Here is a 27199-nt window from a genome sequence, read left to right as displayed (position 1 = left end):
ACTTCCAAAATGTTCGGGAACCAAGGCACAGCTTCCGATTGGCTGCATGTGTATTGTGAAATAATGTACATCAGATTCATGTGTTATGCTCATAACAGTCCTGTGAAATAGGTTAGGGTGAGTGATCCTGACTTTTGTGTGCATGCACACACATAGAATTTCATAATAGTAGAGAACTGAATCCAGGTCTCTTTCCCATATCCAAGTACAATACTTTTGTCTCAAACCAGACAGAAGACAATTACTGTTCAATACTTAGTTTTGACAATATGCAAACCTCTTTAAGTATTAAAGTTTTGTTGCCTCCCCCCCCCCCCAATAATTGCATGCATCTGCACTCTGATGGAAACCTGTTGTATCCATTGGCTGTTCAACTACCGTATTTTTCGTCCTATAGGACGCACCAGCCCATAGGACGCACCTAGGTTTTTTTGGGGGGGGGATAAAGGAAAAAAAATACCCCCCCCAGCCGCGCTCCGGGCAGCCTGAACTCCCGCAGGCTCCCCAGGCTTGCGGATAGCTTCCTGAAGCCTGGAGAGCAAGAGGGGACAGTGCACACCGACCCCTCTCGCTCTCCAAGCTTCAGCGAAAGCCTGCATTCGCCCCATAGGACGTACACAGATTTCCCCTTCATTTTTGGAGGGGAAAAAGTGTGTCCTATAGGGCGAAAAATACAGTATATGTAGCAATTATACCTTCTCTGGGTCGTTCTGAATTAAGGCTACCATTCTTCTGTAATGTGGTTGTATCATGTAAAATTAAGTGCTGCTAACTTCATTGATTATGTGCATTTTTCTTCTAGGGTACTGTTTTTAGTTTGGATTCTGAAGAAGAGGAGTACCACGGAATAATTGCCGAAGATAGCAATGACATCTACATCCTAACTAGTGACAACTCAGGCCAGGTGAGCCCTCCTGAGTCACCCACAGTGACAACATCTTGGCAGTCGGAGAGCTTGCCAGTTTCTTTGTCGGCTAGTCAGAGTTGGCATACTGAGAGCTTACCTGTCTCGTTGGGGCCTGAGTCTTGGCAGCAAGTGGCTATGGATCCTGAAGAAGTGAAGAGTTTGGACAGCAATGGAGGTGGGGAAGAAAGGAGTGAAAATAACTCTTCAAACTCTGATATTGTTCATGTTGAAAAGGAGGAGATACCAGAGGGGGTTGAGGAAACAGTGGTGTCAGAAGTGGTCCTGCAGGCTGCAAAGTCTGCTTCCCCAGAACCTCCAACTGCATTGCTGGAGCCAGAAGCTGAAATTGTGTCTCTTAAAAAGCCAAGCTCCTCTGCACCTTCACATACAGAACATCAGAAAGAGGGGAAAGAGGTGCTGCTGCCAGAACCTGAAGCTCCAGCCTTGAGTAAACCTGTCCAGCAATTAACTCAGTCAGAAGAAAAAGCTACCCCCAAATCTGAAAGAATACTGCCTCCAGAAGAAGAAATAAAGACCAGAAAGGGAAGCTATTCTGAAGAAACGGAAGAGAAGACTCCTGCTGGAGAGGAGAAACCCATCCTCTTACCAGAAGGCAAATCAATTCTACTATATGGTGGGGCAGCTGCAGTGGCCATCCTAGCTGTGGCAGTAGGTGTAGCACTAGCTTTGAGGAAGAAGTAGTGAATGCCTCTCCTCAAGGAGGTAGCGCCTGAATCTACACTTAGTTGCATTGGCTGAGGGTTGTGGTGCCTGCTGTTAATGGGAAATTCATGTAGCAAAAAGGGTGATGGGGCAAGGGTACACTATAAAGCTAAGCCTGGGGACAATCATGTTTTTAGTGGACTGGTATCGGATCTTCCTGTTTAACATATAGGGGTGTCATTTTGAAAACCCCTGCACATTTAATATGTATGTATAACTGAGAAATGGGGATGCTTATACACTGGAAACCGGCACAGAACATTCCAGGGGAAAAGGAAAGTTTGTTGTTATCCCTGGAGATTTCCCTTCCATAAGCTGCTCTTGCAGCCTCTTGGTTCCCCTTTAACCTCTTGAATGAGAGGCTCAGTGTAGCATGAGGTTGGTAGCTCTTTTGTCTCGGCTTCCTCAGGTATTGCACAGCTCCTCTTGACCTCCCAGATCTCTCTTAAACCCCAGTGGGTTAGTGCTTCTTCAATACAGTGGTACCTCGGGTTAAGAACTTCTTTCTTTCTAGAGGTCCATTCTTAACCTGAAACTGTTCTTAACCTGAGGTACCACTTTAGCTAATGGGGCCTCTCGCTGCCGCCGTGCCGCTGCTGCACGATTTCTGTTCTCATCCTGAAGCAAAGTTCTTAACCTGAGGTACTATTTCTGGGTTATCGGAGTCTGTAACCTGAAGCGTCTGTAACCCGAGGTACCACTGTACCTCTTTGCTTTATACCTTTTCTACCCCCTCATATATATTTAATGAAATTCTTAAAGCTCTTTAATGTTGGGTGGGTAAAGCAATAGTCTCCCATGCAGGGATGAAATTATAAGAGTTTGGTGGGAAGACATATTCTTTGATCCCTCATGTGTATCTGATCTCTGCTACTTTTGTGTTTTCCCTCTCCCGTTGCCCTTTTAATGCATCCTGTTTTTTATATCTGTTTAGTTATCAAAGAGACCCTTTTATCATTCTGATGAATAAAAAGGAGAAATGTTCAGCAGTTGTAAGCTGAACTGGCACCACTTGCAAAGTCAAAATATAAGCACCTGCTTTGGACATCTTTTCCCTGTTGTGTTTGCACAAATTCAAGAGTGAAAGACGCTTAGCCTTAAATTGACCTTGACCACTGATAAAAAAGCCAAGCACAAGGTCTTCAAAGAAATGAAGTCACGTAGTTCAACCGAAGCAGCATTGTGCTGTCCCTCCCAGTTGTTTGCCTGGTTTTGGCTGTAGAGTGAATGGTGACCTGAAAGCCAGTAAGTCATGTAAACTTGCCAGATAATAGCTACCTGTGGAAAGTTTATTTTTAATCCAGCCAGGTATGATTTCTACCCAAGAGGAATGAAATAAGATATGTCTTATCAGTGTTTGGTGCTGTGTGTGTGTGATGGAAACAAAATTTAAATATTACTCTGTTGGTGTTTGCTGGCTCTATGGAGTGGAAGCTCTCATGTCCTTCAAGCGATTGCTGCAGCTTGTTTGGGCTGCTGAGATGTGTATAAATCAAAAGTAAAAAAAAGACCTTTTTCAAACATCCAAGCTTCACCATAGTAGACATATTCAAACTTTCCCCCTCGTTATTCTGCTAACCAAAGGATGCCGAATGAACGCCTCCCCCTTCTCCTGGTGTACTAATTGGATATGATTACCTGTCTGGCAATCAGGTACCTCTTTACTATAGTGCTATTTAGGAATGTGAAAGTGTTGAGTAGTGGTTTTCTCTAGTTCCTTGCCATAGCTGCCTTTTCCAGTTACCCTCTGCAGAACAGATGATCAGGAAATTCCTAAGATTCCCTTCAACCACATTTGTAGGCTGAACTTCTCCATTCATGTATTGTAAATAAAAGAATCATCATCTCAAATTAACACATGTATACTCATCATGTGGCAGTGGTGATTTTCTTCTTCTCCAGTGCGTGTGTTAACACGTTACATTTTGGAGGCAATGTCTTGGCAACATGTGGCCTATTCATTATGACCTGTGTTGAATTTTTTTGTTGCAAAAATTCTTAAGGCTCAATTGCTTCTTAACAAACAAACAAAACAACAATTTCAATTCATTTTAGGGGTGTGATAGTAAATAGAATATGCTCTTTTGCCACAGGAAGCATCCTATAGCCATTCCTAGAATTCATAGACTATGTAGCAAATTGCTACAGGTCTCAGTGTACGTGATGCAAGTAAAAGTAAAAGTAAAGGTACCTCTGACCGTTAGGTCCAGTCGTGGACGACTGTGGGGTTGCGGCGCTCATCTCGCTCTGTAGGCCAAGGGAGCCGGCATTTGTCCGCAGACAGCTTCCGGGTCATGTGGCCAGCATGACTAAGCCGCTTCTGGCAAACCAGAGCAGCGCACGGAAACACTGTTTACCTTCCCGCCGGAGTGGTACCTATTTACTTGCACTTTGACTTTGACTTTACTTGCTAGGCAGGCAGGAACTGGGACCAAACAACGGGTGCTCATCCCGTTGTGGGGATTCGAACTGCCAACCTTCTAATCGGCAAGCCCTAGGCTCTTAATTAGATGCAATTTAAAGGGAAAGTAAGGAGGTGAAAGACACTCTTTAGAGTCTTTGAGCTTTAGCTTAGTTTCATTTTTAATCCATTCACCTTTCAAAATCTCAAATTTATTATTACTTATTTCATGTTGTTGTAATTGCGATTTACTCCTGAAACTTCACTGGGCAGGCCCTTATTCAGTGTAGTTCTGATTTACATTTAATGAGTGATAGTTGCCACTATGACAGTCTGCATTCCTGTTTACCATAAAACTGTCTTCCATCTTACTATAATGGTCACTTGATTGTTTGGAGCATCCAGGATGTCTGATGGCAAAAGTAATTGCAGTCAGCCATAGTTTTAGCACAGTAGCCAAGTTGATGAGGGTTTGGCTCTAATGATTGTGAAGTTGGGAGGAAGTATCCTTACACACGTTGTGGTAGAAAGCCTGGGTTTACTATCGGTTGGCTATTTGAGAGGAAGCCACTGCCAGTCTCGCCTCCCTGGTGAGTATGCATGTATAATACATAGTTTGTGCACACAAGGGGTTATCTTCCCACATTACATGCACACCTACAAATGTTGTATGTGAAGTGTCCTCTAACCATATGGGAATTTTTGCTTTTTGATTCAGCAGGATGGGAACTTTGCCATGGCGGTTGGGAGTTGCTGGTTAGGTAATTTCCAATGCTTTTTTCTAGTGCTGTCTTTGTTACCCATTTTCCAGAATAAAGTGCCTCAGTGTATTCCAGTGGGCTTTAACAGTTTTCCTTTTTTATATTTGCCTGCTTTCTATTTTGTAGCCCTATTGTCCAATAGTGAGTATTCTTGAGCTATAGCTCCAAAAGCCTTTGGGGGAAAACCTCCCATGCTGGAGGAAGGTAAAATAAATCATAGCTGCTATGTCATTAGATATTAGCATTGTTGCAAGAGTTAATATAGCTCAATAGTAGCATTTTGGGTTCTCAGTATTTAGAGATGCACTAGTATTAGACCAATTCAACCGATAATAGATGGGAATGGTCTATAGCTCTCAATAAATTTGATGGTTTGAAATGGATGTTGTTTCCTCTGTGTGAATATTTGCAAAACTCTTCTTTCTCCACTACATACCCTCTTAAATATGAGTTATGCATGCTTTGAAATAAGCCCCTCCCTTATCTGCTAGGGCTATTGCCAATACAAATTCTCATTTTTCTAGCAGGCACTACAAATTAACTAGGATAAACTGGTACTGTTTTTCTTTTTCCAATACTAAGGTCATGTGTTTGGCCCGGGGGTGGGCAAGAGAGACAATGGGCAACTGTAGATTGGTATTCTTCACCTGTTAATTTCGCTAGTTTCAAAATGCTAAAAAGAACGTTAGATGAAAGATTAAAGGGTGTAGAACTGTGAACTGCCACTTTCAACCATTGACCAGTAATAATCTGTTCTATTTTCTGTAGGTTTCTGAAATAAGTGTGTGTGTGGGGGTAGTCTTTTCTTGAAGATATTAGGGCTTCAAGATGAAATAGGACTTGGTAAAGGTGTCTCATACTATAATTTCTCTTATTCTGTGATATATAGTCATACATTTATTTAGTTGGTTCAGATGAATGTCTGTTTTTAGCAGTGAGATGGATGCTTTGAAGCAGTGTTATTTCACAGCTTTTCTTGAAGCATCACTAGAGAAGGGCTAGTCCGTTTATAAATTAACAACTAACATTCTATACTCTGGCAACAGTACTTCTCAGGGTTAATGTTCATATAGCACAGGCAACAGGCTGGAGTCTATATGGTTTTTGGAGCTGCAAACAATAAACTATTTAGGAGAAATCATGAACATATGTGTCATTGTGTTAGCAGAAACAGGCATAGAGGTGGACTTTTAGAAATGTATTCCATGTGAAATTGTGTCACCTAGAGGTACCCATTTATATACTGTACTATTTATGAGCAGGGTGGTCTACAATTCTGCATTGGAACACCTAAAATTATTAGACTGTACCATACAAACCAAGCCACAAATGCACATTCAGACAACAGTGTGGCTGCCATCCTCTCTCAGCCCCCCCCCAAATCCAGTGAGCAGGTGGCTGCCATTGAAAACCTCTTTCCTGTCCGGGCAAGCAACAAGGCAAGAAGCAGCAGCTTAAGTCTAATTTGACCACCTCTCTTAGGGGTGATAGGTGTGTTGCTCCCTGTGGCTTGTATTAGAGTTGGCTGAAATAAGCCCAGCTACTTATTTAAGAGCAAAACAAAAGCAGGAAGTAGCTGGGCTTTTATCTCAGTAAATCTAAAATTGATTCCCTAACTCTCTAACCCACTCCTGCACTGATTTCTGGTGCTCTAGCAGTCTTGTTTGGCAGCAGCAGGGAAGCTTCAGGGAGACATGTTTGATATGCTGCATACTAAAACTGCAGTAGCTACTGGAAAAACTATGTTTCCCAGAAGCTAGTTGCAACAGGGGGGAGGCTATTCCTGCAGCTGCTGCAGTAATTCTCTTAATTTGTGGTTAAAGGAAAGGTTTGTGTGGGTTTGACTTGTAATACTTCATATATCAACCCCAGAACTCTTTATTTCCATGGCTAGAAAGCTGAGTTTGATTACATTGTTATTCCTTAAGTGATGCCCTCTAACTACTGATCATGAGGACTTAAAGCAAATTTTGTCTAGGAACTGTCCTAGCAGTATAAACCGTTACAAACCAATGCAGACTTTCAGACATTGCTCATTTAAGTAGAACCTATTTTACCTCTGATAATGCTGTAAGTTATGTTGGAAGAGATTGAAGCTTGGTTGCACTCTAAAAGATTATGGATTTTGATTGTGAGAGCAAAAGAGATGAGATAAACAAAAGGCTATATAACAAACCACAATTTATCCCCTCTATAGAGCTCCAAAACTGTAAAAGCAACTTATCAGCATATGGGTTAAAAGCCTATTTCAATCCTGTTCATACAAAAGCATAGAGGATTTGAGTTATGACTAGAGGTTTTAGAAAAAAATTGTGTTTGCTTCTAGTGAATTCCTAAAACAATTGGTTGGTTTTCAATAATAAGCAAATTTGCATTCTGAAATACTGATGTGACATGCAAATCAGTTAAGTGTTCAAGGATCTGTATTTTTCTAATTCCTTATGCAAGTACAGCATTTTCAAAATTACTGTCTGAAGCCTTTTGTGCCATTTGATGAAGTAAAAAAACTTGCTATTTCCAGTGTTAAAAAGGAGTTACCAGCTCCCTCATCTACTGTTTATAAATTGAAGGGGTATGTTTATTTTTTCTCTGCTGATGGCGCTTTGTTGTAAGACCCATGCCCCTAGCCCTCAGTTGCACTTTAATAAAGTCAGTTTTGAAGAAAAGATGTGTGGTTTTTCCTTCTGTTTAGTGCGGGTGTGGGAAAACTGGTGGGCCTGAGGATTGAATATGGCCATGCACAGCTCCCCATCTGACACACAGGGCTCTTTTTGGGCTCTAACCCCTGCCCCATACATGCCCACTACTGCTTTTGCCAGTCTGGAAAGTGTCACATTATGCTTTTTGCTTGTCTGGGTGGAGGGGTGGTGGTATAAAACCTTGATTTTTTCTGTGGTAGGGTAGCTGTGTTCGAGCTACAGGAATTACATCTGTTATTCCACAGACTTTTCCTCTAACACCAATATTAACACTCTGGCTGCTGGTAATGGCTTCCCTTTAAATTCTGAAACAGAAGAACTGCAGCTAGAAAGAAAAGGGATTAGGAATACAGGATCATTTTTTTTAGATCTTAACCTTTCATCTCAGTATTTTATCAAAACCACATTCCCGAGCACTCAAGTTTTGACAATGAAAGCGTCAGCATAAAATCCCAGCTCTCAAAATATTCTTTCTGTGCTGACATAAAGAGCTGAAGTGAAAGAAATAAAAAAGCAATTTTAGCTCCATAGGCTAACCTTTTCTTTCCTTTTCTTAATAAAAAGAACCATGTTTTACTGTTGGACTTCTTGGAACTCCTCATGTGGAATACACATTTCCAAAATTCCAAATTAGTCCATAGTTGAACTACATTTTACTTTTTTCCAAGTCAAGTAAATTTGGCTAAAATTGAGAACTACTAAGGCAGTACTCCCACATACACCCTGTGTACACTTTCTCAACCCTTAATGCTGAATCAAAATTTTATTCAGGATTATAGGGTGTGGTCCAATAGGGTGGGGGGACACACCTTTTCAAATTTAGCTGGTGGTGTAAGGAGAAGGCCAGCAATCCACACACATAAACACAAACACAAACACACCCTCTGCTTGCACCTATGTCAAGAGATTTATAAACCGATACCAACAGCTGGCAAGTTTACAAAGAAAGAGCCCAGGGCTACCTAATCTATTATGAGCTAGAAATTCCCAAGTGCAAATAAAACACTTTCATGACAGAGCAGAACCCACCAATCGAGCAACCTTAAGGGATTTTTATTGGACACCACAAGGCAGCTTCATTTAAAGCAAGAGTGGGTGACCTGTGGCCACAACATTCCCACTCATTTGGGCTGTTTAGGTGGCAGGGATGAGTCCAGAAACACATGCTACCAGGGCAACAGGTTAACCACCTTTGCTGTAAAATTTGCTGCCTAATGTAAAAAGAAAACAGGAAACAATTTTCATAGTTGAAATTTTACAAACAGCAACACAAATACATATATATCAACTACTTGAATTAACAATGATCTGCTAAAAACTGGACAACAACTGGCTCTTTAGAGCCAGTTTCCAAGACAACAGGAAAGATGAAGCTGCTCCAAGGCTAGGTACCATGGGGCACTAGCAGCATACATAGCCAGCACTGTTCCCCCAAGCTAAGGTTTTTTTCACATTAGTGCAATTCCTTTCACTGATGCCCAAGAGTGATGTCCTTAGATGGGTTGGAGCACCTGCTATTGCTCATTAAGGCTTTGTAGTTTTATAAGTGATCCCAAACACTCCAATCCAGTTGGCAACTGGCAGAACAGAACATCTACCCTTTGCTCCAAGCTTGTCATTTGCAAGGAATGACTGACTGCTCCCGCCATGACCCCAAGAAAAATAGCCACTTGCCTCCTGAGATGTAGAGCAGGACCAAGTATTTCAAGTAGAAAAAAAATGTCATTCATAATTCATACTTTAGAGCAAGGTAAGCAGCACAATGGAACTAATTACTATTGGTAAAAATTGCAAGCAAAGCTTAAAACAGTTCCTTACAACTGTTTCCTGGTTTAAAAAAAAAAAAAAGATTTCTTAAAGGTAGACATGTTGTGTTCCCTTCATTCACCTCTAGAAGAGAAAGAAAAGAGGGAGTTATGTTCAGTCCACTACAGTTATATTCAATGGTCCACATATTTAGGTATTTCCCAAACAAGTGAACGCCAAAAGGCTTTTTCTTTCATACACACCCTGCATGTATGAATAATAATAATAATAATAATAATAATAATAATAATAATAATAATAATAATAATAATTTATTCTTTATACCCCGCCCATCTGGCTGGGTTTCCCCAGCCTATCCTTTAGGGTCCAACTGAAGGCAGGTTCACAAGTCAGAATACATATTGCCAACATGGCATCTCTGGACACACATGTGCCTGCAGCAGCCTTCCCTTACTCCTCCCTGCTGCAACTGAAATCTTGCAGTTGATGAAACAAGCTTCAGGGGTCTCTCTGTGTTTTGCTAACAATGTTTTCTCTGGTTTGCAAGCCCCAAAATTTGGTGATCTTGGAGTTAGGGTAACACACCAAACAGAGTCAAAAATGCTCAATTTCCTCATCCTAACAGAGGAAGCGTAAGGAACTTCAGGCCCTCGGGATTTCCCCCAGTCCATTTCCCCCGTGGGCACCCTCAAGTCCTTCTGTCTGGCTGGAATGTATCACTTGAGCTGCAGTGACTGCCTCTTGCGTGTGAGGATGCACGATGGGGAGACTGTATAGAAGTCATGCCCCATTGTTTTGTCTCTGGCCACAACAAGCACCACTTGCACATGGACCCCAGTTGTGCATCCTATTCACACATGATGTAAAATCAGGGACCCATCAAACTCCTTTCCTACAACATTTCACACGGCCTGAATAACCACTCCTTTCCCCGCTAGCTTCCAAAGTAGAGCTGAATTATTCACTGGGCGTGGAGATAATTAAATAGCAACACCTGGATTTTATTTTACATCACCTCAGGTTCCAAGTTGTTCACATAACCACGGAGGTTCTGGTTGATGTAGTTCACGGTTGTGCTGAAGACTTGTTGTAGAAGAGATGGCACAGTGTTTGCTACTTTTTTGGCTAAAACCATAGCTACCACTAGCATGGCTCTCTCCTGCTCCATTTCCAAAGGCATCCTTCGCACAACTTCCTTCACTACTTGAGACAGGTGATTGGTTATTGCCTAAAGAAAAGAGAGGGGGGAAATGTACCTCTTTGAAATGCTGCCCTTCTGTTCCTTTCTACTCCAATCCCTCACAAATAAAACCTATTTTCTCTTCCCCCTTGTCCCCACACACCGCAAGGCATTTGGCGGATCTGTGTTTTGCTCCTTTGCTGTTTACATTTCAATAGTTCCAAACATCAAATATCAGTGTAACAATCATTAACATCCACCAATGATAGATTAATTTAAAAAAAAAATCTAAATTATACATGGGTTCATTTATGTACGGATTTCAAAATTCAGCAATCCAATAATATGTCAATAGCAAAGTAACTCCTCAAAGAAGACAAAATACTTTTAGAATATAATTTGCAGGTGTCAACTGTTTATAGGCCTTTACCACTGAAGCTTGTGTGGCATTAAGTTGCATTCTACTTTTTTATAATCATGCATTGGCCACCCACTTTAAAATAATGACTGCCTTCTCCATTTACAGTGGTGCCTCGCAAGACAAAAAGAATCCGTTCTGTGATTCTCTTCGTCTAGCGATTTTTTCTTCTTGCGAAGCAAGCCCATTGACGGATTAGCGGATTAGCACTATTAGCGGCTTATCTGCTGATCGGATCAGCTGATAAGCGGCTTAGCGGCTTAGAAAAAGGGGGGAAAGGAAAAAAACCCAGCAGGAACTTGCAAGACATTGTCGTCTTGCGAAGCAAGCCCATAGGAGATTCGTTTTGCGAAGCACCTCCAAAACGGAAAACTCTTTCGTCTAGCGAGTTTTCCGTCTTGCGAGGCATTCGTCTTGCGGGGCACCACTGTATAGCCATGTTTCTGGTGAGTAACTTAATGCAATTTATTGTGGGGGAGATCAAAATGGAAATAGACCTTCTAACATAAATGAAAGCAACTAACCCCGCTCCCGGCCAAATGAACCACAACATGGGTCAATTTTGCTTTGCTTGCTCCACACCTCCAACATCTGTTGTTAGTAGGCACTCCTTTGCTTAACTGACAAGTAATTCCTTTTAAAACAATTCTCACCAATAGACAAAAAAACAACGGCTGTACCTCTTCCATGTTTTAAATTTTCTTTAAAACATGCTCCCACCACCACAGAAGTACTATTACAGATTACAGTCATAGAATCAAGATTCTCCTCCAGTGAAAAATGATGTTCTGTTTGCAAGGTTGTGCCTGCTTCATCACACATATGGGGAGGCTGCTTTTATGAGAACACCCTCCACAGAAATAATGGAAGTCTGGTGACATAGCTCAGCTGGCAGAGCATGAGACTCTTAATCTCAGGGATGTCGGTTCAAGCACCAAGTTGGATAAAAAGATTCCTGCTTTGCAGAGGGTTGGGCTAGATATCCTCATGGTCCCTTCCAACTCTATAATTCTATGATTCTACCTTCCAGGGGGAGGGACTTTAAAAAAATCACCCCAAGGGAAGCAGTGGGAGCAAGCCTTGGACTCGCCTGCTTCGTGGAACACTGTTGTGCCCCAGGGCCAGTTTTGCAGCTAAGCTGAATGCCTTGTTGTCCTCTGTCCAAGAAGAAGACATATCCCTACATTCCTGAAGTAGAAATTACTGCCTTTTAGCTCACGAGATTGTAGGAGAATCCACAGCAAAACATGCCTGAACTCACTCTCCCAACTCCAATTTTATGTTCCTCAGTCCCAACAGTAAAGCTGAAGTAATTATTATACATCCCATTCACCAAGTCACCTCTGCAAGAGAAGCATGGACTTTGCAAGGGTTCCCAGAAAAACCACACAGCAGTTATTTGGATCCAGGATTTCACTTATCATGGTAGATGAAACTCTGAAGTAAGCCTTAGATTTCATTCCTCTCAATCACCTCTTTGGACATGTTCTCCGCCATAAAATGCCGCACAAGATTCTGTATGAGCGATGGGTCAATCTCGGCAGCCAGCTGATCTCCGATTTCAGCCAGCTGAGCTCCAATAATCCGGAAAATTTCCTCTTCATCTGAATATATGACTGAAAAAAGATTAAACAGAATGGAATTCTCTGCTCTTCCTCTCTGAACTTCCAGGGCCTACTGAAGGCTTTTTTTATTCAAGCAGGCATTTTAACTGATGTTTTGTTTTTTAGTGAAAACTAGTTGTTATTTTTGGTATTGCACCTTTGAAAAAAAATCACTGAAAGACTACTGTAGCTAAGTGGTATATAAATTGTTCAAATAAATAAGGGGCATATCCACACCACACAGGTGAAGCACTACCCAGCACACATTTAAAGCAGGACTTCCCCTAAAGAATCCTGAGAACCGTAGCTTCCCACTCACAGGGCCCTTTACAAACTACAGTTCCCTAGATTCTTTGGGGGAAGTCATGTGCTTTAAAAATGCACTGGATGTGACACATGCCGTGGATCTGCCCAGGTTGAAGTTAGGTTCCAAACAGACAGCTGAGGAGGACAACTCAGAGGATTTGCTACAAGTGTCCGCCGTAGCATGGTGGTTACAGCACTGAATTTATGGCCAGGGTTCAAATCCCTGCCACAAAGCTTGCTAGGAAACCTTAGGGCAGCCACTGCCTCTCAGCCTAATCTACATCACAGGGCTACTGAGAGAATTATGTGTGCAAGGGGTACACTGCTCTGAGCTGCTTGCAGAAAAGCCAGGATAATAATGTACGTTTTTGCATGTGTGCTTTTAAATGGCCTTAACTGTTTGCAGAGCTATTTTTAATAGTTTTATTTATTTAACTGTTCTTAAAATATTTATATTTATTGCATATTTGTAGTTCTGTCTGTTTTAATTTATGCTGTCAGCAGCCTTGGTCCTGCACTGAGGGAAAAGCCAGGGTATCAAACAAACAAACCAAACTTGTTTGCTCAAGATAAAATACCTACTGTCCTCAGGTTGCCCAAATCTGTTGCCATCTGTCTGAAGCTCATCATCATCGTCCTGCTCTGAAACCAACTGGTTTTTCAAAGCACGAAGCTCTGACGCAAAAGCGCAGTCGGAAGACTTCTCCAGGAAGGAGTAGAGAAGAATCTTGGTTAGCTGTGCCTCCTGAAAGGGGCCATTATAATCACCCTATAATTGGGGGGGGGGGGGAGAGAAACAGAACAGGTATTATTTATGATAAACAAGCATGCAGCCAACTTCATTTAATGCTTATTTAAAAATATTTATAATAGCAGTTCTAGTGCATGAAATCCTTTATCATCTTGATCCAGGGGTTATGCATATCTATAACCTTACCCTGTGAAACTGGAGAATATCAGTTTATATTTAAATACAAAAAAAGGGAAGTTAGCAGCTCTCAAGATACTAAAAATACCAGGCACTGTCAAACTCTCCAGAGTCAGAGCCAAGTATGGTTTCTAGTGTCCCAGGGGCAGTTATTTTGTAACTCAGTTTTAGTGTAGTGCATTTCTTTTTCGACTCTGCCCTTGTCTTCAAATCACCATGACACCATTGCTAATAAGGCGATCTTGGCATCTTTTCATTCACACTTGATGTCTGCAAAATAAGATTAAGGACCAGCCTGACTGAGCCTTGTGCCAGCATTAGCTTTCGTGGACTACAGTCCATTTCATCAGGCGATGTCTGTGGAAGTTTATGCTATAATAAACCGGCCTGTCTTTTAAGGTGCCACAAGCCTCTTTGCTGTTTTTTGTCGCAACAGACTAACACAGCTACTCTTCTGGAAATGGTCCCTCGTAGTTGTGCATGCACAATCAAAGCCAGCTATCAGGACTGAATTCTCAAGTGATTCTGAGCTAGAGCTGCCTTAAAAGGGCAGTGCTTTCCGCAAGAAAACACTTATCTAAACATATGGGATCTGTGCTTGTGCACTGCAGCAATTTGTAAACTTTGAGAACTTGGAAGAGACAGGGACCACCACTCCTAAGCAGGGATTCCCTATGTCTCTACATAGCTCAGGAGTAACTGAGAGCCACAGCTTGCTCCTAACTTTGTTCTGCTGAACACTTTTAGGGGGAAAGGGGGTTGGGGCTTCTAGAAAAGGTGACTCGAAAATATCTTTTCTTGGACAAACAACTCAACATTTCTTCAGACGATACAATCATTTGCAAATAATTTTTGATCCAACCTGGTCCATCGTTGATGCTGAAGCCAGGTTACTCGTAATCTTCGGAAATCAAAGGGCTTCTACCTGCAAAAGAAGAATTGCATGTGATTTCTTTTCATCTCTTGGTTAATTCTCTCTCTGCAGCTCAAGCTGGCCAGTATATGCCCAGCAATTACCATCTGAAGATCATAGAGGCCTCCTTGACAGCTATTTCAACACCAGAATTTTATATCTTTCCACAGACTGGGGGAAAGGGCAGAACTTCTCAATATATTTTATTTGCATATACTGCTGCTGGTGTTTTCGCTGATGATGAATGGGTTTTATTAATATGTATTTATTTGACACTTCACTGTGTGAGGGGGTGGTCCCTGCTGCATTGAAACAGGCAGTGATGCAACAGCTCCTGAAGAAACCAGCTCTGGACTGGAACAACTACTGACCAGTTGCAAATACTCCTTCTTTTGGGGGAAGGTAGTGAAGAGGTCTGTGGTGGGGCAGGTGCAAGCATTCTCTGAGGACCTTTGCAGACAGGGGGAGTGCAACCTTGCTCCAGCTTCTTGATCTCTCATCAGCAACCTCCTGGACCGGCTCCAGGGAATGGAAATTAGGGGCTGCAATCGTACTTCAGGACTGAGTCCAGAGAGTAGCATCAGAAGAGTGCCTTTTGGCTTCCTGGCAGCTACGCCACAGGGGACTCTCTTATCTCCAGTGCTATTTAATATCTACACGAAGCCATTGGGAGTGGCCATTAGGCGTTTCGGGGCAAGGTGCCGTCAGTGTGCTGATCACACTCAACCATAATTCTCCATAACATCTGAATCAGGAAAGGCTGTGCAGTCCCTGGGACACTGCCTGGATGCAACGGTGAAAATGATGAGGAAAATCATTCTCAAAAAAGGAAATGGCCCAGGACTCAGTTGTAAAAAGTTAAGGGCTTTCAGGTAGCAGAGCCCAAGTCTTGGGGGCAGACAGAGGAACCAATAGATGGACCAATGGTAAGGAAATGCTGGGAATGATTTGCTCTGCCCCACCCCTGCTATCAGGAACCCCAAAGTTTTTCATCTCCAAACTACAACACCTTGGGCTGGCTTAATTAATATATCTGCATGCTCCCTTTCATGCATAATTTCCAGATGCTCAATGCAGCCAGACAACAATGTCACTGACGTTACATGGGATGGAAATGTTTTCAATGATTTATTTTTGAATGGAAAATACCTTGAATTATTATTATCCATAAAATTATTTTTTCAGGTTGATTACTGCTAGGGGATGTATGCCGATGTAACAAATAAACCAGGCATAGGCAAACTTGGCCCTCCAGATGTTTTGGGATTACAATTCCCATCATCCCTGGCCACAGGTCCTGTTAGCTAGGGATCACGGGAGTTGTAGTCCCAAAACATCTGGAGGGCCGAGTTTGCCTATGCCTGAAATAAACAGCTTTTCCACAAGCTAAAATTAGTGTTAGTAGGCCTCAGCGCTTTCCTTTTCTCCCACTTAAATGGTAACAATGAAAATCAATGCCTGCAGTCAAGCTGTCATGAGCTTAACTACGTTTATTTGAATTTAATTTAAATATATATGCAGGGCATTCCTATGCATATTTACTACCCAGGTAGGTGGTAACTTCCACACTGGCTTATTGCACATTCTTTTTTCTTTTACCATCCCACAATGTCCGCCTGCACACTCCGCTGCAAATCTTGCTGTTCTTTGCCTAAGCAGTTTAAGCACAATTAAGCCTAGCTCAGACAAGGAGAATGAAAGCAGAGTACAAAGGAAGTGGGGACGCTGAACAATAAACTCCAAAGGGGAAACCTCAAAGGAATAGGAAATCACTAAGACAGACCAAATTGTTTTAACTTGGTAATAAAAACCACAGGAAATAAGTATCGGTCTGCGGCTCAGGCTCCAATTATCCACTAACGACTGGAAATGTATTCTTCTTATTATAACCAGTTTATGACCTGCCTGCCCACCACCCCAAGTCCCAGCGTGGGTTGAAACAACTAAAGCACCATGTTAAATACAGTTTAAAGCCACTTACAACCACAGAAGGTGGGTCCAAAAAGCATACATCTCAGGTGTCAAAAGCCAAGGAGAGAGGTGTGCCACTTATCACCTAATGCAAGTGACCAGTGGCTGCTCTGATGCACAATAATAATAATAATAATAATAATAATAATAATAATAATAATTTATTATTTGTACCCCACCCATCTGGCTGGGTTTCCCCAGCCACTCTGGGCAGCTTCCATAGACACCAAAAATACACTAAAATATCACAGATTAAAAACTTCCCTGAACAGGGCTGCCTTAAGATGTCTTCTGAATGTCAGGTAGTTATTTATCGCTTTGACATCTGGTGGGAGGGCGTTCCACAGGGAAGGCGCCACTACCGAGAAGGCCCTCTGCCTGGTTCCCTGTAGCTTTGCTTCTCGCAATGAGGGAACCGCCAGAAGGCCCTCGGCGCTGGACCTCAGCGTCTGGGCAGAACGATGGGGGTGGAGACGCTCGTTCAGGTATACTGGGCCGAGGCCGTTTAGGGCTTTAAAGGTCAACACCAGCACTTTGAATTGTGCTCAACTATCATTCATGGTGGCCGGGCTCGATGGGAGCTGCAGATCAACATCACCTGGAGGGCTACAGCCTCTCCACACCTGCCTAAAGCAAAGCAAGCTGCAGTACTGTTGCTAAGGTATGGCTGCCACGCAACCTATGTGACTGTTTTATACATGCTTTTAATATACTGTAAATCCCTTTGGGATGCTCCATGGGAAGCAATTATAAATGAATTATTACTCCTACTCCTACTATGAGTTCCCAGTCCAAATCCCAGGCTGCATATATTAATCTGTGGCAATATTGTAGATTCTATGCTTCACAGAGCCTGCAGTGAACTTTAAATGAAGCTTTAAAGTTCAAAGCTTTGGTAAATCTGTTTGTTTTAATTTTTGCATGTGGGGGTAATCACAAAACGTATTATGTTGTACAAAAATTAGGAGCAATCCTATACTGAATGCAATGTGTGCAGAGAAAATGTTGGTCAAGTATATAAGAAAAAAACTTAATAGGTTAAATGGAGATAACAGAACCTATGTAACCAAACTATAAAATGATTGCAATGTTTACTGGTGCCACCTAGGGATTGCCACCAAACTTCCAATACAAAACAGTACAAACATTTGTCAGAACTGGGAAAGTGAAATAGCTTTAGTTGCAAAGGTTGCAAAATACACCAAAGCATTTAATTCACAGATTGGCAAGGGGATACAAAAGAAAACCAACTTTTTGTGGGGGGAGAGAAGGCACAATAAACACTCAGAAATCAAATTTATATAAGGCTCCAAGGAAAAATGCCAAAGAGACTGAATTTTCAAAATGCAAGGGAAGATAAATGCCTTTGCATTACTGATTCATTCATCCCACACTTTTGACTACACTTCTCCATCACTTTCCTAACCACAAAAAGTCACTTCCTTTTTTAAAAGTAGACCTGTTGCACCACGGCGACTACATTAACTGCTGAAACCTCAGGAAAGAATTCAACACTGTTTTAAGAGAAATGTTCCATCAGCACAAGCAGTTCAGCCTGTCAAATGGAATAATTTCAGGGGGTGGGCTTGGAGAGGAGAGAGGGGAGAAGTCCCATTGTGCAAGCAGAAATCCTCAGGGCGGGGGGCGGGGGAAGCTTCTGCTGATGGGACACATTAGGTGAATCTCACCCTAAACTTTCTGGTACGTGCTTGAATCGCCAAGTAAAGATATGAAGGGTGTCAATCATATAAGGACAACAGTCATCATAATATCATCGTCACAGCCATGAAAAAACATATGTTCAAGTCAACAACCTAAAAAAAAAAAAATGACTCATGTTGCAAAGGTCATATTTATTAAGAAAGTAGCTGTCAACATCAAATTCTCAGCTCCCAAGTTCCAGGAAACACAAAACATTGTATTTCTGGAAGCAGGAGTGAATGACAGTAGTTCTCTAGGTAGACTTTTTTGGTCAAGTTGAAAAGCAGAATAGTAGCTGGCATCTATTAATACTGGATGTGCTCCCTTTTAATTTTTTTGCTTTGTAGGCAATTATTTACACTGATTGCTTGCTCACCTCAAACTCCAATAGTAAGAATGAGGTCTTTGGTGATAAAACCCCTTAATTCCTTCAGTTGGGTATGATTCTTTTATTTTATTTTTAGCAGTTCTCCATGTCTGTTCAGGTTTCCAGCTGCTAAGTGTCTGGTTTGACAAGAGCCCTTTTTATTCCTGTTGCTTGTGGGAATCATCTTGCACCTCTAGCAGAGTTTGACATTTCCCATGTGCCAGGCTCATTTTTCACCTGGCTATCGGTCACTTGCGACCAAGTGAAGCCAGGAGCCAGCATGGCATCTGACGTCTCCACCATCTGGAGGCACATGTCTGAGGATCCTTGGATCTTGCCTGTTTTCACACACTAACAACACATCCTGTAGAATTCCGTCAGTGATATTTTATCTGCATAATCAGAATGAACCCAAGAGTTGCATTGAAAAATATGCTTTTGAGCTATCTGGCCCCTAAATGGCAACTAAACATTCCATTTTGGCAACTATAACCCTGGTTTAAGGACCCACCTGGGTCCTTATATCTGAGTTTCTAACACTGACTCTAGACTGTGATTTAGGGGGCTTGCAGTGTTGTTTTCATTTATGATTACATTCACAGTGTCTACTCACAGGCTCACTAGCACAGAGCTACCTGCTCACAGGAAAGAGACCTACCCATGTGAACCATTGAGTGAAGCCTGTCAAATGCGGAGAGGTGTTTGCGCAGTGGACAGACAGCCTGAACAGCTCACGTGCTGCCAACTTGAAAAACTTTTTTTTTTTTTTTGCCTCAGGTAGTTTAACTGTCAGCTGCACACCTAAAGACAGGTGGTGGTGGAGAAACAGATAAGAGATATAGCAAGTAGATGCTGAAAAAAGTCTTACTGTTCCAAATGTAACAGAGACCAATCTTATCCAAACCCACAGGAGACTTTAGATATTCAGAGGGTAACAGGAGCACACACATGTGTGCAAATAATTCACACAAGCACGAAGTTCCTACGGTAAGGTTACCAGATTTTTTCCGATGAATCCAGGGACACTTTTCAACTTCAATGGATTTTGTATGGGGACTGATTTGTAAATCCGGGGACTGTCCCCGGGAAACGGGGACGTCTGGTAACCTTATCCTATGGGTTATGGCCTCTATTCTCACACCCTGGCTCCAGAAGAAGCTTCTTGCAAGACACACCTGCCTCCAACCACAGTGGCAAAAGGGAAATATAACTGAGGCTTCTCAATTTACTCAATGGGTCACTGGCCAAAAATATTGTTATTAATAAAAAGAATAATATTCCAAGGCTGAAGTTAGACCCAAATTCACTTTGGAAAAGGAGGCCATTTCCTCCAATTATGAGCAAACGTGAGGAGGTTCTGCTGCAGGGGTGAGCTCGATTTTCTTCACATTTGCTCTTGTAATGAAACATACAGTCTCCAAATAAAACACAACAGCTCCCTCTCTAGTGCATCAGGCATGCTGTCCACATTGTTTTTTATTTCAAGTGCCTTATGTGCATGTTTGTTCCATGCTTTAAAAAAAAAATTGGGTGGGGTGCTGGGTAGAGGAAGAAAATGTGGCTTTGTGACTAATACAAAGGCCAGACTATCAAAGTGGTAAAAATCTGGCTTCTGCTGAAAACTGCTGGTTTCTTCCAACCAAAATGTGGTGAGGATACTTCCACTGCAGACTGGCTGCAAAATGATGTACTTCTGCATGCAAGCTATACTTCTGTGAAACCCACTATCAAATCCAAATGCATACAAGAATATTATCACGCTCTGAAAAGTGAGCAAACTCAGCACTGTTCAAAGTTGTAACACAAAAGTAGAATACATGCAACCTGAATCAGGTCCAAAACACTTGTGTGTATTCTTCGGCACTTACCCCTTTAAAATATTAGCAAGGTGGGAGAAATCCTTTCCTAACGCTGCTTACCTGCATTTTAGAGAAACAAGCGCCATATCACACACTTCAGACCCTAAGCTACCACTTATGGCCTCTATGGTGGATGGGAAAGAAAGGCAGTTGCAGGACCACTCTTCCTATTTCCTTGACAAACCTATTCATCCCTGAGGCTTCTGCAGCTGTTGTTATGAGATGCAGGGACTGAATATGACACATGCATTGGTAGCAAGTGAAGCTGGGAAAATGCCTAGAACTCCCTTGCCTCCCAGTAATCTTGGCAGGCTCTTCGGTACTTTAGCTACAGAAATGCTTGTTCCCAACGTTGTCACATTTAGGTGTGACTGAGGACATGAACATTAAGATAAAGCTTGATATGGAGAAAAAGCTCAGTGTCACCTTCCTGCAGCTGTGTCCCACTTTATCCTAAGGTAAAGTGAGTCACTTGTTGCCATTCATCTCTATGGATAAAGTATAGCACTGCATTCAGGAATGTGATTGTGATGTAATGTCTCACCCCATTCCACTCTTGATGATACAAGGTGGCCTTGCACCACTAGGAATCTGGGGCAGGTGGGAACAGAAAGTGAGAGGATGCGTGAGATGAACTGTGCTTCCAATATTCAAGCTCTTCCTACACACACACATTGCCTGCCACAATAATTTTTTTTTAAAAAAAGTTATATAAACAAAACCTAATTTCTCGCCTCTTGTTGTTTGGTCACACTGCACTAGGAATCGAGAACCTGTGGCCCTCCAGATATTTTATTTATTTATTTCAGCATTTAGATACTGCTTAGTAAATAAATCAAAACAGTGATTTCCTGAACTCCAACTCCCATTAGCCCCAGCAAACATGCCCAAAGATCAGGGATGATGTGAGCTACAGTTCAACAATACCTAAAGGAAGAGAAACTGGAGAACTGTCAGGGCTTTGGCGGGGTGCCAGTTAACTTTTTCCCTAGGCTGATGTATTTATATTGCAACTACAATTGAGAAAAGAAAGGAGAGAAAACAACTGGAGTGACATGGGACTTTCTGGACAAATGGATTAACATTTGGCAAAGAAAGAAGAAAAATTATGGACAAATAATTACTACACGCAGTAGCAAAAGGATATAGATCTTCATTTGTGGACATAAATTATTGAATGTGTTAATACAAATAGAAGTTATAAACGTTGCAGCTGCTGAATGGATTATAGAGTAATTACGATTGGAATACAACTGGATTAAGTAAGACTTTGGAAGCAGATTTTTTTAAAAAAACAAACCTGTAATTCTAGCACACGGGGGGGGGGGGGGACCGACCAAAATTATACAATTGGGTATTTGATTTGGTATTGTGATTTGATATAGATATAATGAGGTGTATTTTGGATTTGGAAACTAATAAAAATTATTGTAAAAAAAATACAGTTCAACTATGTCTAAGAGCTGGGGTTCCCATGGGCACCCAAAAGACACCCCTGATAACACTTGCCACAGCCCCCTGCAACTCCCTATTTTATATATAAATACATATTAAAGGGGGAGGTTGTATTTATTTTGAGGCAGTGCAAATGTTTTTGCAGCTTATGCAAAACGGGTATTTTTTTCATGCTCATGTCTGTTTCTTAGATTTCCAAAAGTGCTTTTGGGCTAGAAAGATTGGGGACCCCAGATCTACAGTACATCCTCCTGCCTTCACCTGGCAAATGCAGCCAGGGCACCACAGCCATACAGGGTTCTCCCTCTGGACCCAACCAAGGAAAGTAAACAAGTTGCGGCAGCTGCTGTTTCTGCATCTCCTGGCTGCTGACTTTCCTGCTCCATCCATGCTTGCAGGGAGAGGGGTACTGGCAGCAGGGAACTTTGCCCCATGAAGGGAGCCCCCAAAGCTCAAGGTCCTGGCTGAACATGCCACTGTGGGCATCTCTCAAGCAGCCAAAGAGGCCTCTTGTTCCCCCAGCTCGGCCTGCCCAGTCAAGGAGCCGACAAGGCGCCCCGAGGCCTGCCCTACCCCTGACCACCATCACAACCACGGTTATTTCCGGACACCCCCAGTGGGGAATGTTTTGGGGCAACGTCTGCCTGGGACGTGCGCGTGTCTTGCAAATACCTCCAAATGGGAGAAAAAATAGGAAAACCGCGCATCAAAACACGAGGCGGGAAACCCAGAAAGAGCAACCGCACCCACCCAATGCTAAAAACAGAATAATAAACCGAATTAATCGGCTGTCCTCTGTCTTTTCATGGCTCTTCGAGGAGTCTCCCTCAAAAGCGCGCACACAAAAGCCCTCAGGAAGGGAAGACCAGACAAGGAGCGAATGCTTTAAGAAAACGGCGCGTTCCCTTCGGCAATACTTTTCAAGCGTAGCTGCGGGCTAATAGTCTTGCCACGGTTTTTGAAAACGAATAGCAACATTTGGAGCAACTACAGTGGTACCTCGGGTTACATACGCTTCAGGTTACAGACTCCGCTAACCCAGAAATAGTGCTTCAGGTTAAGAATTTTGCTTCAGGATAAGAACAGAAATCGCGCGGCGGCAGCAGCAGGAGGCCCCATTAGCTAAAGTGGTGCTTCAGGTTAAGAACAGTTTCAGGTTAAGAACGGACCTCCGGAACGAATTAAGTACTTAACCTGAGGTACCACTGTATATGCTACTGCCACAGAATTGGGGGGGGGGGAAGAGCCACGAGGAAGCGCCTCCAGAACATCATGCAAGCGGGTCTCGCCTATGGCTGAACTAGTGAAGGAAGCGCGGGGAGAAGGAGGATTCCAGTCAGTGCCTTCTCAACATTCCCAAACATTTCTGACTCTCTTTTTAGGCCGGAGATCTTTCGGCGGGGGGTGAGGGAGGGGGCGCCGCCAACCGGCCGCCAGCAAAGCCCCCCATTGCGACCACACCCTCGCGCGCGCGCCGGGGAAAGAGGGTCTCTCCAAAGCGGGGCGCGGGAGAGGCGGGAAACCCCGCTTCTCCGAAGCCACTCACCATGCAAAGCGGCTCTGCCCAGCTCAGGTCCCGCAGCCCCGCCGCCTGCTCGCTCGCTTGCTCGCTTTCTTTCCTTTTTTCGTCCGCTCCGCTCCGAGCAGCGGATTCGCCACCGCGAGACTGACTTCACTTCCTCCTCGCGCCGCTTTTCGCTGTGCGCTCCTCCCCTCCAAACCCCGCTTTTTAAAGCGACACGGGCCCTTTTCGCGAGCGAGCCTTTCCCACGAGTTGTACCTTGGTCTAGGGAAGAAGTGCTGGCAGCGGGACGGGGATTACACATTTCTGATTCAGCGACGTCCAGCCAAGGCGCTGCTCTGCGCTTCTGAGAACAAGCTTTCCAAGAAGCGATTTGCCCGCCGCGTCCCGTTCAATGCGCCGGGTTATTCGGGCTATGGCGCGCTTGAAGGCAGCCTTCTGATCGCGGGAGCTTTGAACTTCTGGGCCAAGTTTTAAATGCCTGCTGAAAACTTTCCTGCTCCGCCAGGCTTCTGCAGTCAATTAAGAATCCGTCCTTCCACAGTGCTTAACTGATGTCTGCTTTTAACTTCCTTACGGTTTTTACGCTTTATTGTTGTAAACTGCCTTGTTATATTTTTAAATGACATGGTGGTATATAAATTTTTAAATATATGACCAAACATATGATTAATCAGATAATTCTGCATCAGTTTGCATAGTTTATTGCAGTAATGGTGAGGTGGGCCAGAATACCCGTTTTTAGGTGTCACACTTGCAGTTAGGGCCAGTGTGGTGTAATGGTTAGAGCAGCCTTCCTGAACTTGACGCTATCCAAAAGTTTTGGATTCTGCAGCCAGTGGTCAAGGAGAATGGGAGCTGTAGTCCAGCAACATCCAGTGGGCACCAAGACATGGGGAAGTCTGGGTTAGACTAGGCCTAAGGAGACCCAGGTTAAAATCCCCACTAAGCCATGAAGCCAACTGGAAGACTTTGGGCCAGATGCCATCTTTCAGCCTAACCTACTTTACAGGGCTGTTGTGAGGATAAAATGGGGAGGAGACTCACATATACCATCTTCCGCTTCTTGGAGGGGGCACAGGAAGTAAATGGCTAATGATGGGGTGGGTGGGGTAAACTTCCCCCCTTTTTGTCAGTGGATTGCATTATATTGAATTATAAGTTTTATAAACTGCCTGAAGGACTTTGTTGACGGACAGAATAAAAATGGCATAAATAAATACTTTGAAAATAAACGAATGTTCACACAAAGCAATATATCGGAAGAGGCATTCCCTCCAAGGTGTGGCATAATAATAATAATAATAATAATAATAATAATAATAATAATGAAACTCTTCTAATGCAACAGCTGTCACCCACAGACTTCGAAGTAGCAGCAAGTTATTTTAAAAATGCCCAAAGTTGGCCTGCCATGCCTTATACTTTAACACTATCTGCTCTGGAAACTTACTTTGAAAACAGTTCTAAAAACTGCAATGAAACTGCCAGAATCATTGCTGCAGGCAAGCAAGGTGGGAGTGCTAATTTGCAAAAAGATGAGGCAGTCGGTGTTTTGGAGGCAGGAAGTGGTAGGGAAGGAAGGGGTGCACCGTATTTTTTGCTCCATAAGATGCACTTTTTTCCTCTTAAAATCTAAGGGGAAATGTCTGTGCGTCTTATGGAACGAATGTGTGGTCCCTGGGGGGAGGGAGAACCCAGGCTTCCCTTGCCAGCCCCGACAAGCTCTGGGAGCAGCGGGAAGGCTGCGTGCAGTCTTTCCGCTGATCCCCGACCTGCTCTTTGGGGCTGATGGTGGCTTTCCCCAAAAAGCAGGTCAGGGAGCAGCGGAAAGGCTGCTCCCCGAGCTTGTGGGGCTGGTGATGGGGGAAAGCAGCCTTTCCACTGCTCCCCGACCTGCTCTTTGGGTCGAGCAGCTCTGGGGTAACCCACGAAGCCTTCGCAGGGCAGCGGGGAGCCTTCATCCCGCTGCCCTGGGGAGGCTTCGCACGGCTATCTCTGGCTTTTGCGGGAGGTGGGGGAAGGGACAGAGCGAGGCTCTCTCACTTCTCCCGCAAAAGCCCCCAAGAGCCGCTTTTCTCCCCCCTTGAATCCCCCCCCCCAAAGTAGGTGCGCCTTATGGTCAGGTGTGTCTTATGGAGCGAAAAATACGGTATGTGAAATCTGTCTGTGCATCCTCAGCTAGCCTCCTGCCTTCAGGTGACAGTGGCAACACTAGCATCACCAATGTGGAGGTAGGATTTAAATGCCTTTCCAGTTGGGTATTGTACATGGAAAACAGCAAAATACGTTGTGAGGCTGAGAAGCAGCAGCTTGCTTAAAGCGACCTGTTGAGTTGATGGCAGATAAGAGATTTGACTTGCTGGTTTGTTCAGTTTGCAACCCTGTGCAGACTTACACGGTAGTAAGTTAGACCTGCTCTCTGTTCATGTGATTGCTAAGGAAATGAAGCACCCTGCAGATGTTCTCTAGAGAACACATGCAGAGTGAGTTTGGTGCTTCCTTATAATGGGTGCATTGGCTGTGAGCTCAGCTGTTTTAGCCAATGCCGTTTCCCCTTCCTGAAGACGGCAGGTGTGGGCTCAGTGGGGAAGAATTTGGGAATTCCACTGCTGAACAGGTGAGCTGGGACACTGGGGGAATCCTCTGTTTTTGCCCCACTGAAAGAATGAAACGTCTTTAAAAAGTAATGCAATGAGGTGCTTTCCTCACTGACTCATACTATGTCTCGTGGTGCTGCAGGAGCATGCAATTGTTATGCTGTGTTCCCAAGACTACCGCACATGAAGAAGCAAAAGTGCTATCGATGGCTGTGTGCCTCTGGAGAGGTGGGGAGAGAGAGTTGCCACCTCTTCTCTAAAGTCACAGTTGTCAAAGTGTGCAAGAAGTGCAAGATGGACCCCAAGGTAACAAAGGCAGGGACAGAAAACAAAAGCAGGAAGAGATACATGTAATAGGTTTCTGCTTGTCTTTCTGCTTTTATCAAAGGAAGACCCTTTTCTGAAGAACTAATAAAGTGACATATAAAAGTTTTTTGCAGCGCCTACCTGCCATCAGAATGACAGCCTGTACTCCCCACCTCCCACATTTAATCTGAATTTACTCTTCCCAGGGTGGGAATGGGGGAATCCGGTAAGTTAAAAAACAACAACCCTGCTTCTAGCAACTTATTTATGATATCTAAATGAACAATTTGCAGTATTAAGCCCCCATCTGAAAGCACCCTGATACTGCATATGTAATTATAAAAGGATTGGGTGTGTGTGTGTGAATCCTTTTAGGCAGGTTCTAGATCTGGCATTCAAAGCAGTTGCCCTAATGGTTTCTTATCTCTGCTAAGGAGAAAAAGTAGGTCTTTCAAATATACCCCCTAGTTTAATAAATCATGATAAAAATATAAAAACTGCTCCTTCTTAGGAATGCTTCTTCGTACACTGTGACATAGCAAGACAAGGGACTGTGCCAGTTTTATCAGCATGTAGTTCAAAGGGTTCATTTGCTTGAAATAGAAAGGGGTGGGGTGAGAATGCGGCATAGACTCGAACTGCAGATTCATACATTTCAAAATCTTCCCAACACTGTCTTCTGAACTTCCTCTTTCCTAGCAATAGAAAGTGAAACTGACAGCTGTTTTTAGCATGTCTGAACCGAGAAGTTATGAACTATGTATGTATGCTTCACCCCCAACTCCTATCTGATAACAGTACTCACAACTGC

General features: G+C 43.2%; 2 protein-coding genes across 8 annotated transcripts in view; one reads left to right on the top strand and one right to left on the bottom strand.

Moving 5' to 3' along the window:
- BCL2L13 (BCL2 like 13) overlaps positions 1-7458 on the top strand; it is a 37308-nt gene extending 29850 nt beyond the window's left edge. For 4 of the 7 annotated variants that reach the window (XM_083461698.1, XM_083461699.1, XM_083461700.1 and 1 more), the window contains exon 7: positions 803-7458. In XM_083461698.1, coding sequence (XP_083317824.1) covers positions 803-1609 — 807 coding nt within the window. In that variant the 3' untranslated portion in view covers positions 1610-7458. The remainder of the gene's footprint in view (positions 1-802) is intronic. The other 3 variants (XR_014516230.1, XR_014516231.1, XR_014516229.1) reach the window with 2 other exon arrangements.
- Positions 7459-9332: 1874 nt separating this feature from the next.
- On the bottom strand, positions 9333-24011 carry BID (BH3 interacting domain death agonist). Its single transcript, XM_083461709.1, has 6 exons — positions 23507-24011; positions 14557-14619; positions 13349-13535; positions 12330-12472; positions 10274-10486; positions 9333-9381 (listed from the first exon to the last, which is right to left on the bottom strand). Exons 2-6 carry the CDS (start codon positions 14563-14565, stop codon positions 9376-9378), a joined length of 558 nt encoding a protein of 185 aa, XP_083317835.1. The 5' UTR covers positions 14566-14619; positions 23507-24011; the 3' UTR covers positions 9333-9375.
- Between the last annotated feature and the right edge of the window lie 3188 nt (positions 24012-27199).

The sequence above is a fragment of the Podarcis liolepis genome (assembly GCF_965112155.1).
Source record: "Podarcis liolepis genome assembly, chromosome: 10".
NCBI lineage: Eukaryota > Metazoa > Chordata > Lepidosauria > Squamata > Lacertidae > Podarcis > Podarcis liolepis.
The sequence above is the reverse complement of the archived record's forward strand: the minus strand, read 5'-3'. Positions and strand labels throughout refer to the sequence as shown.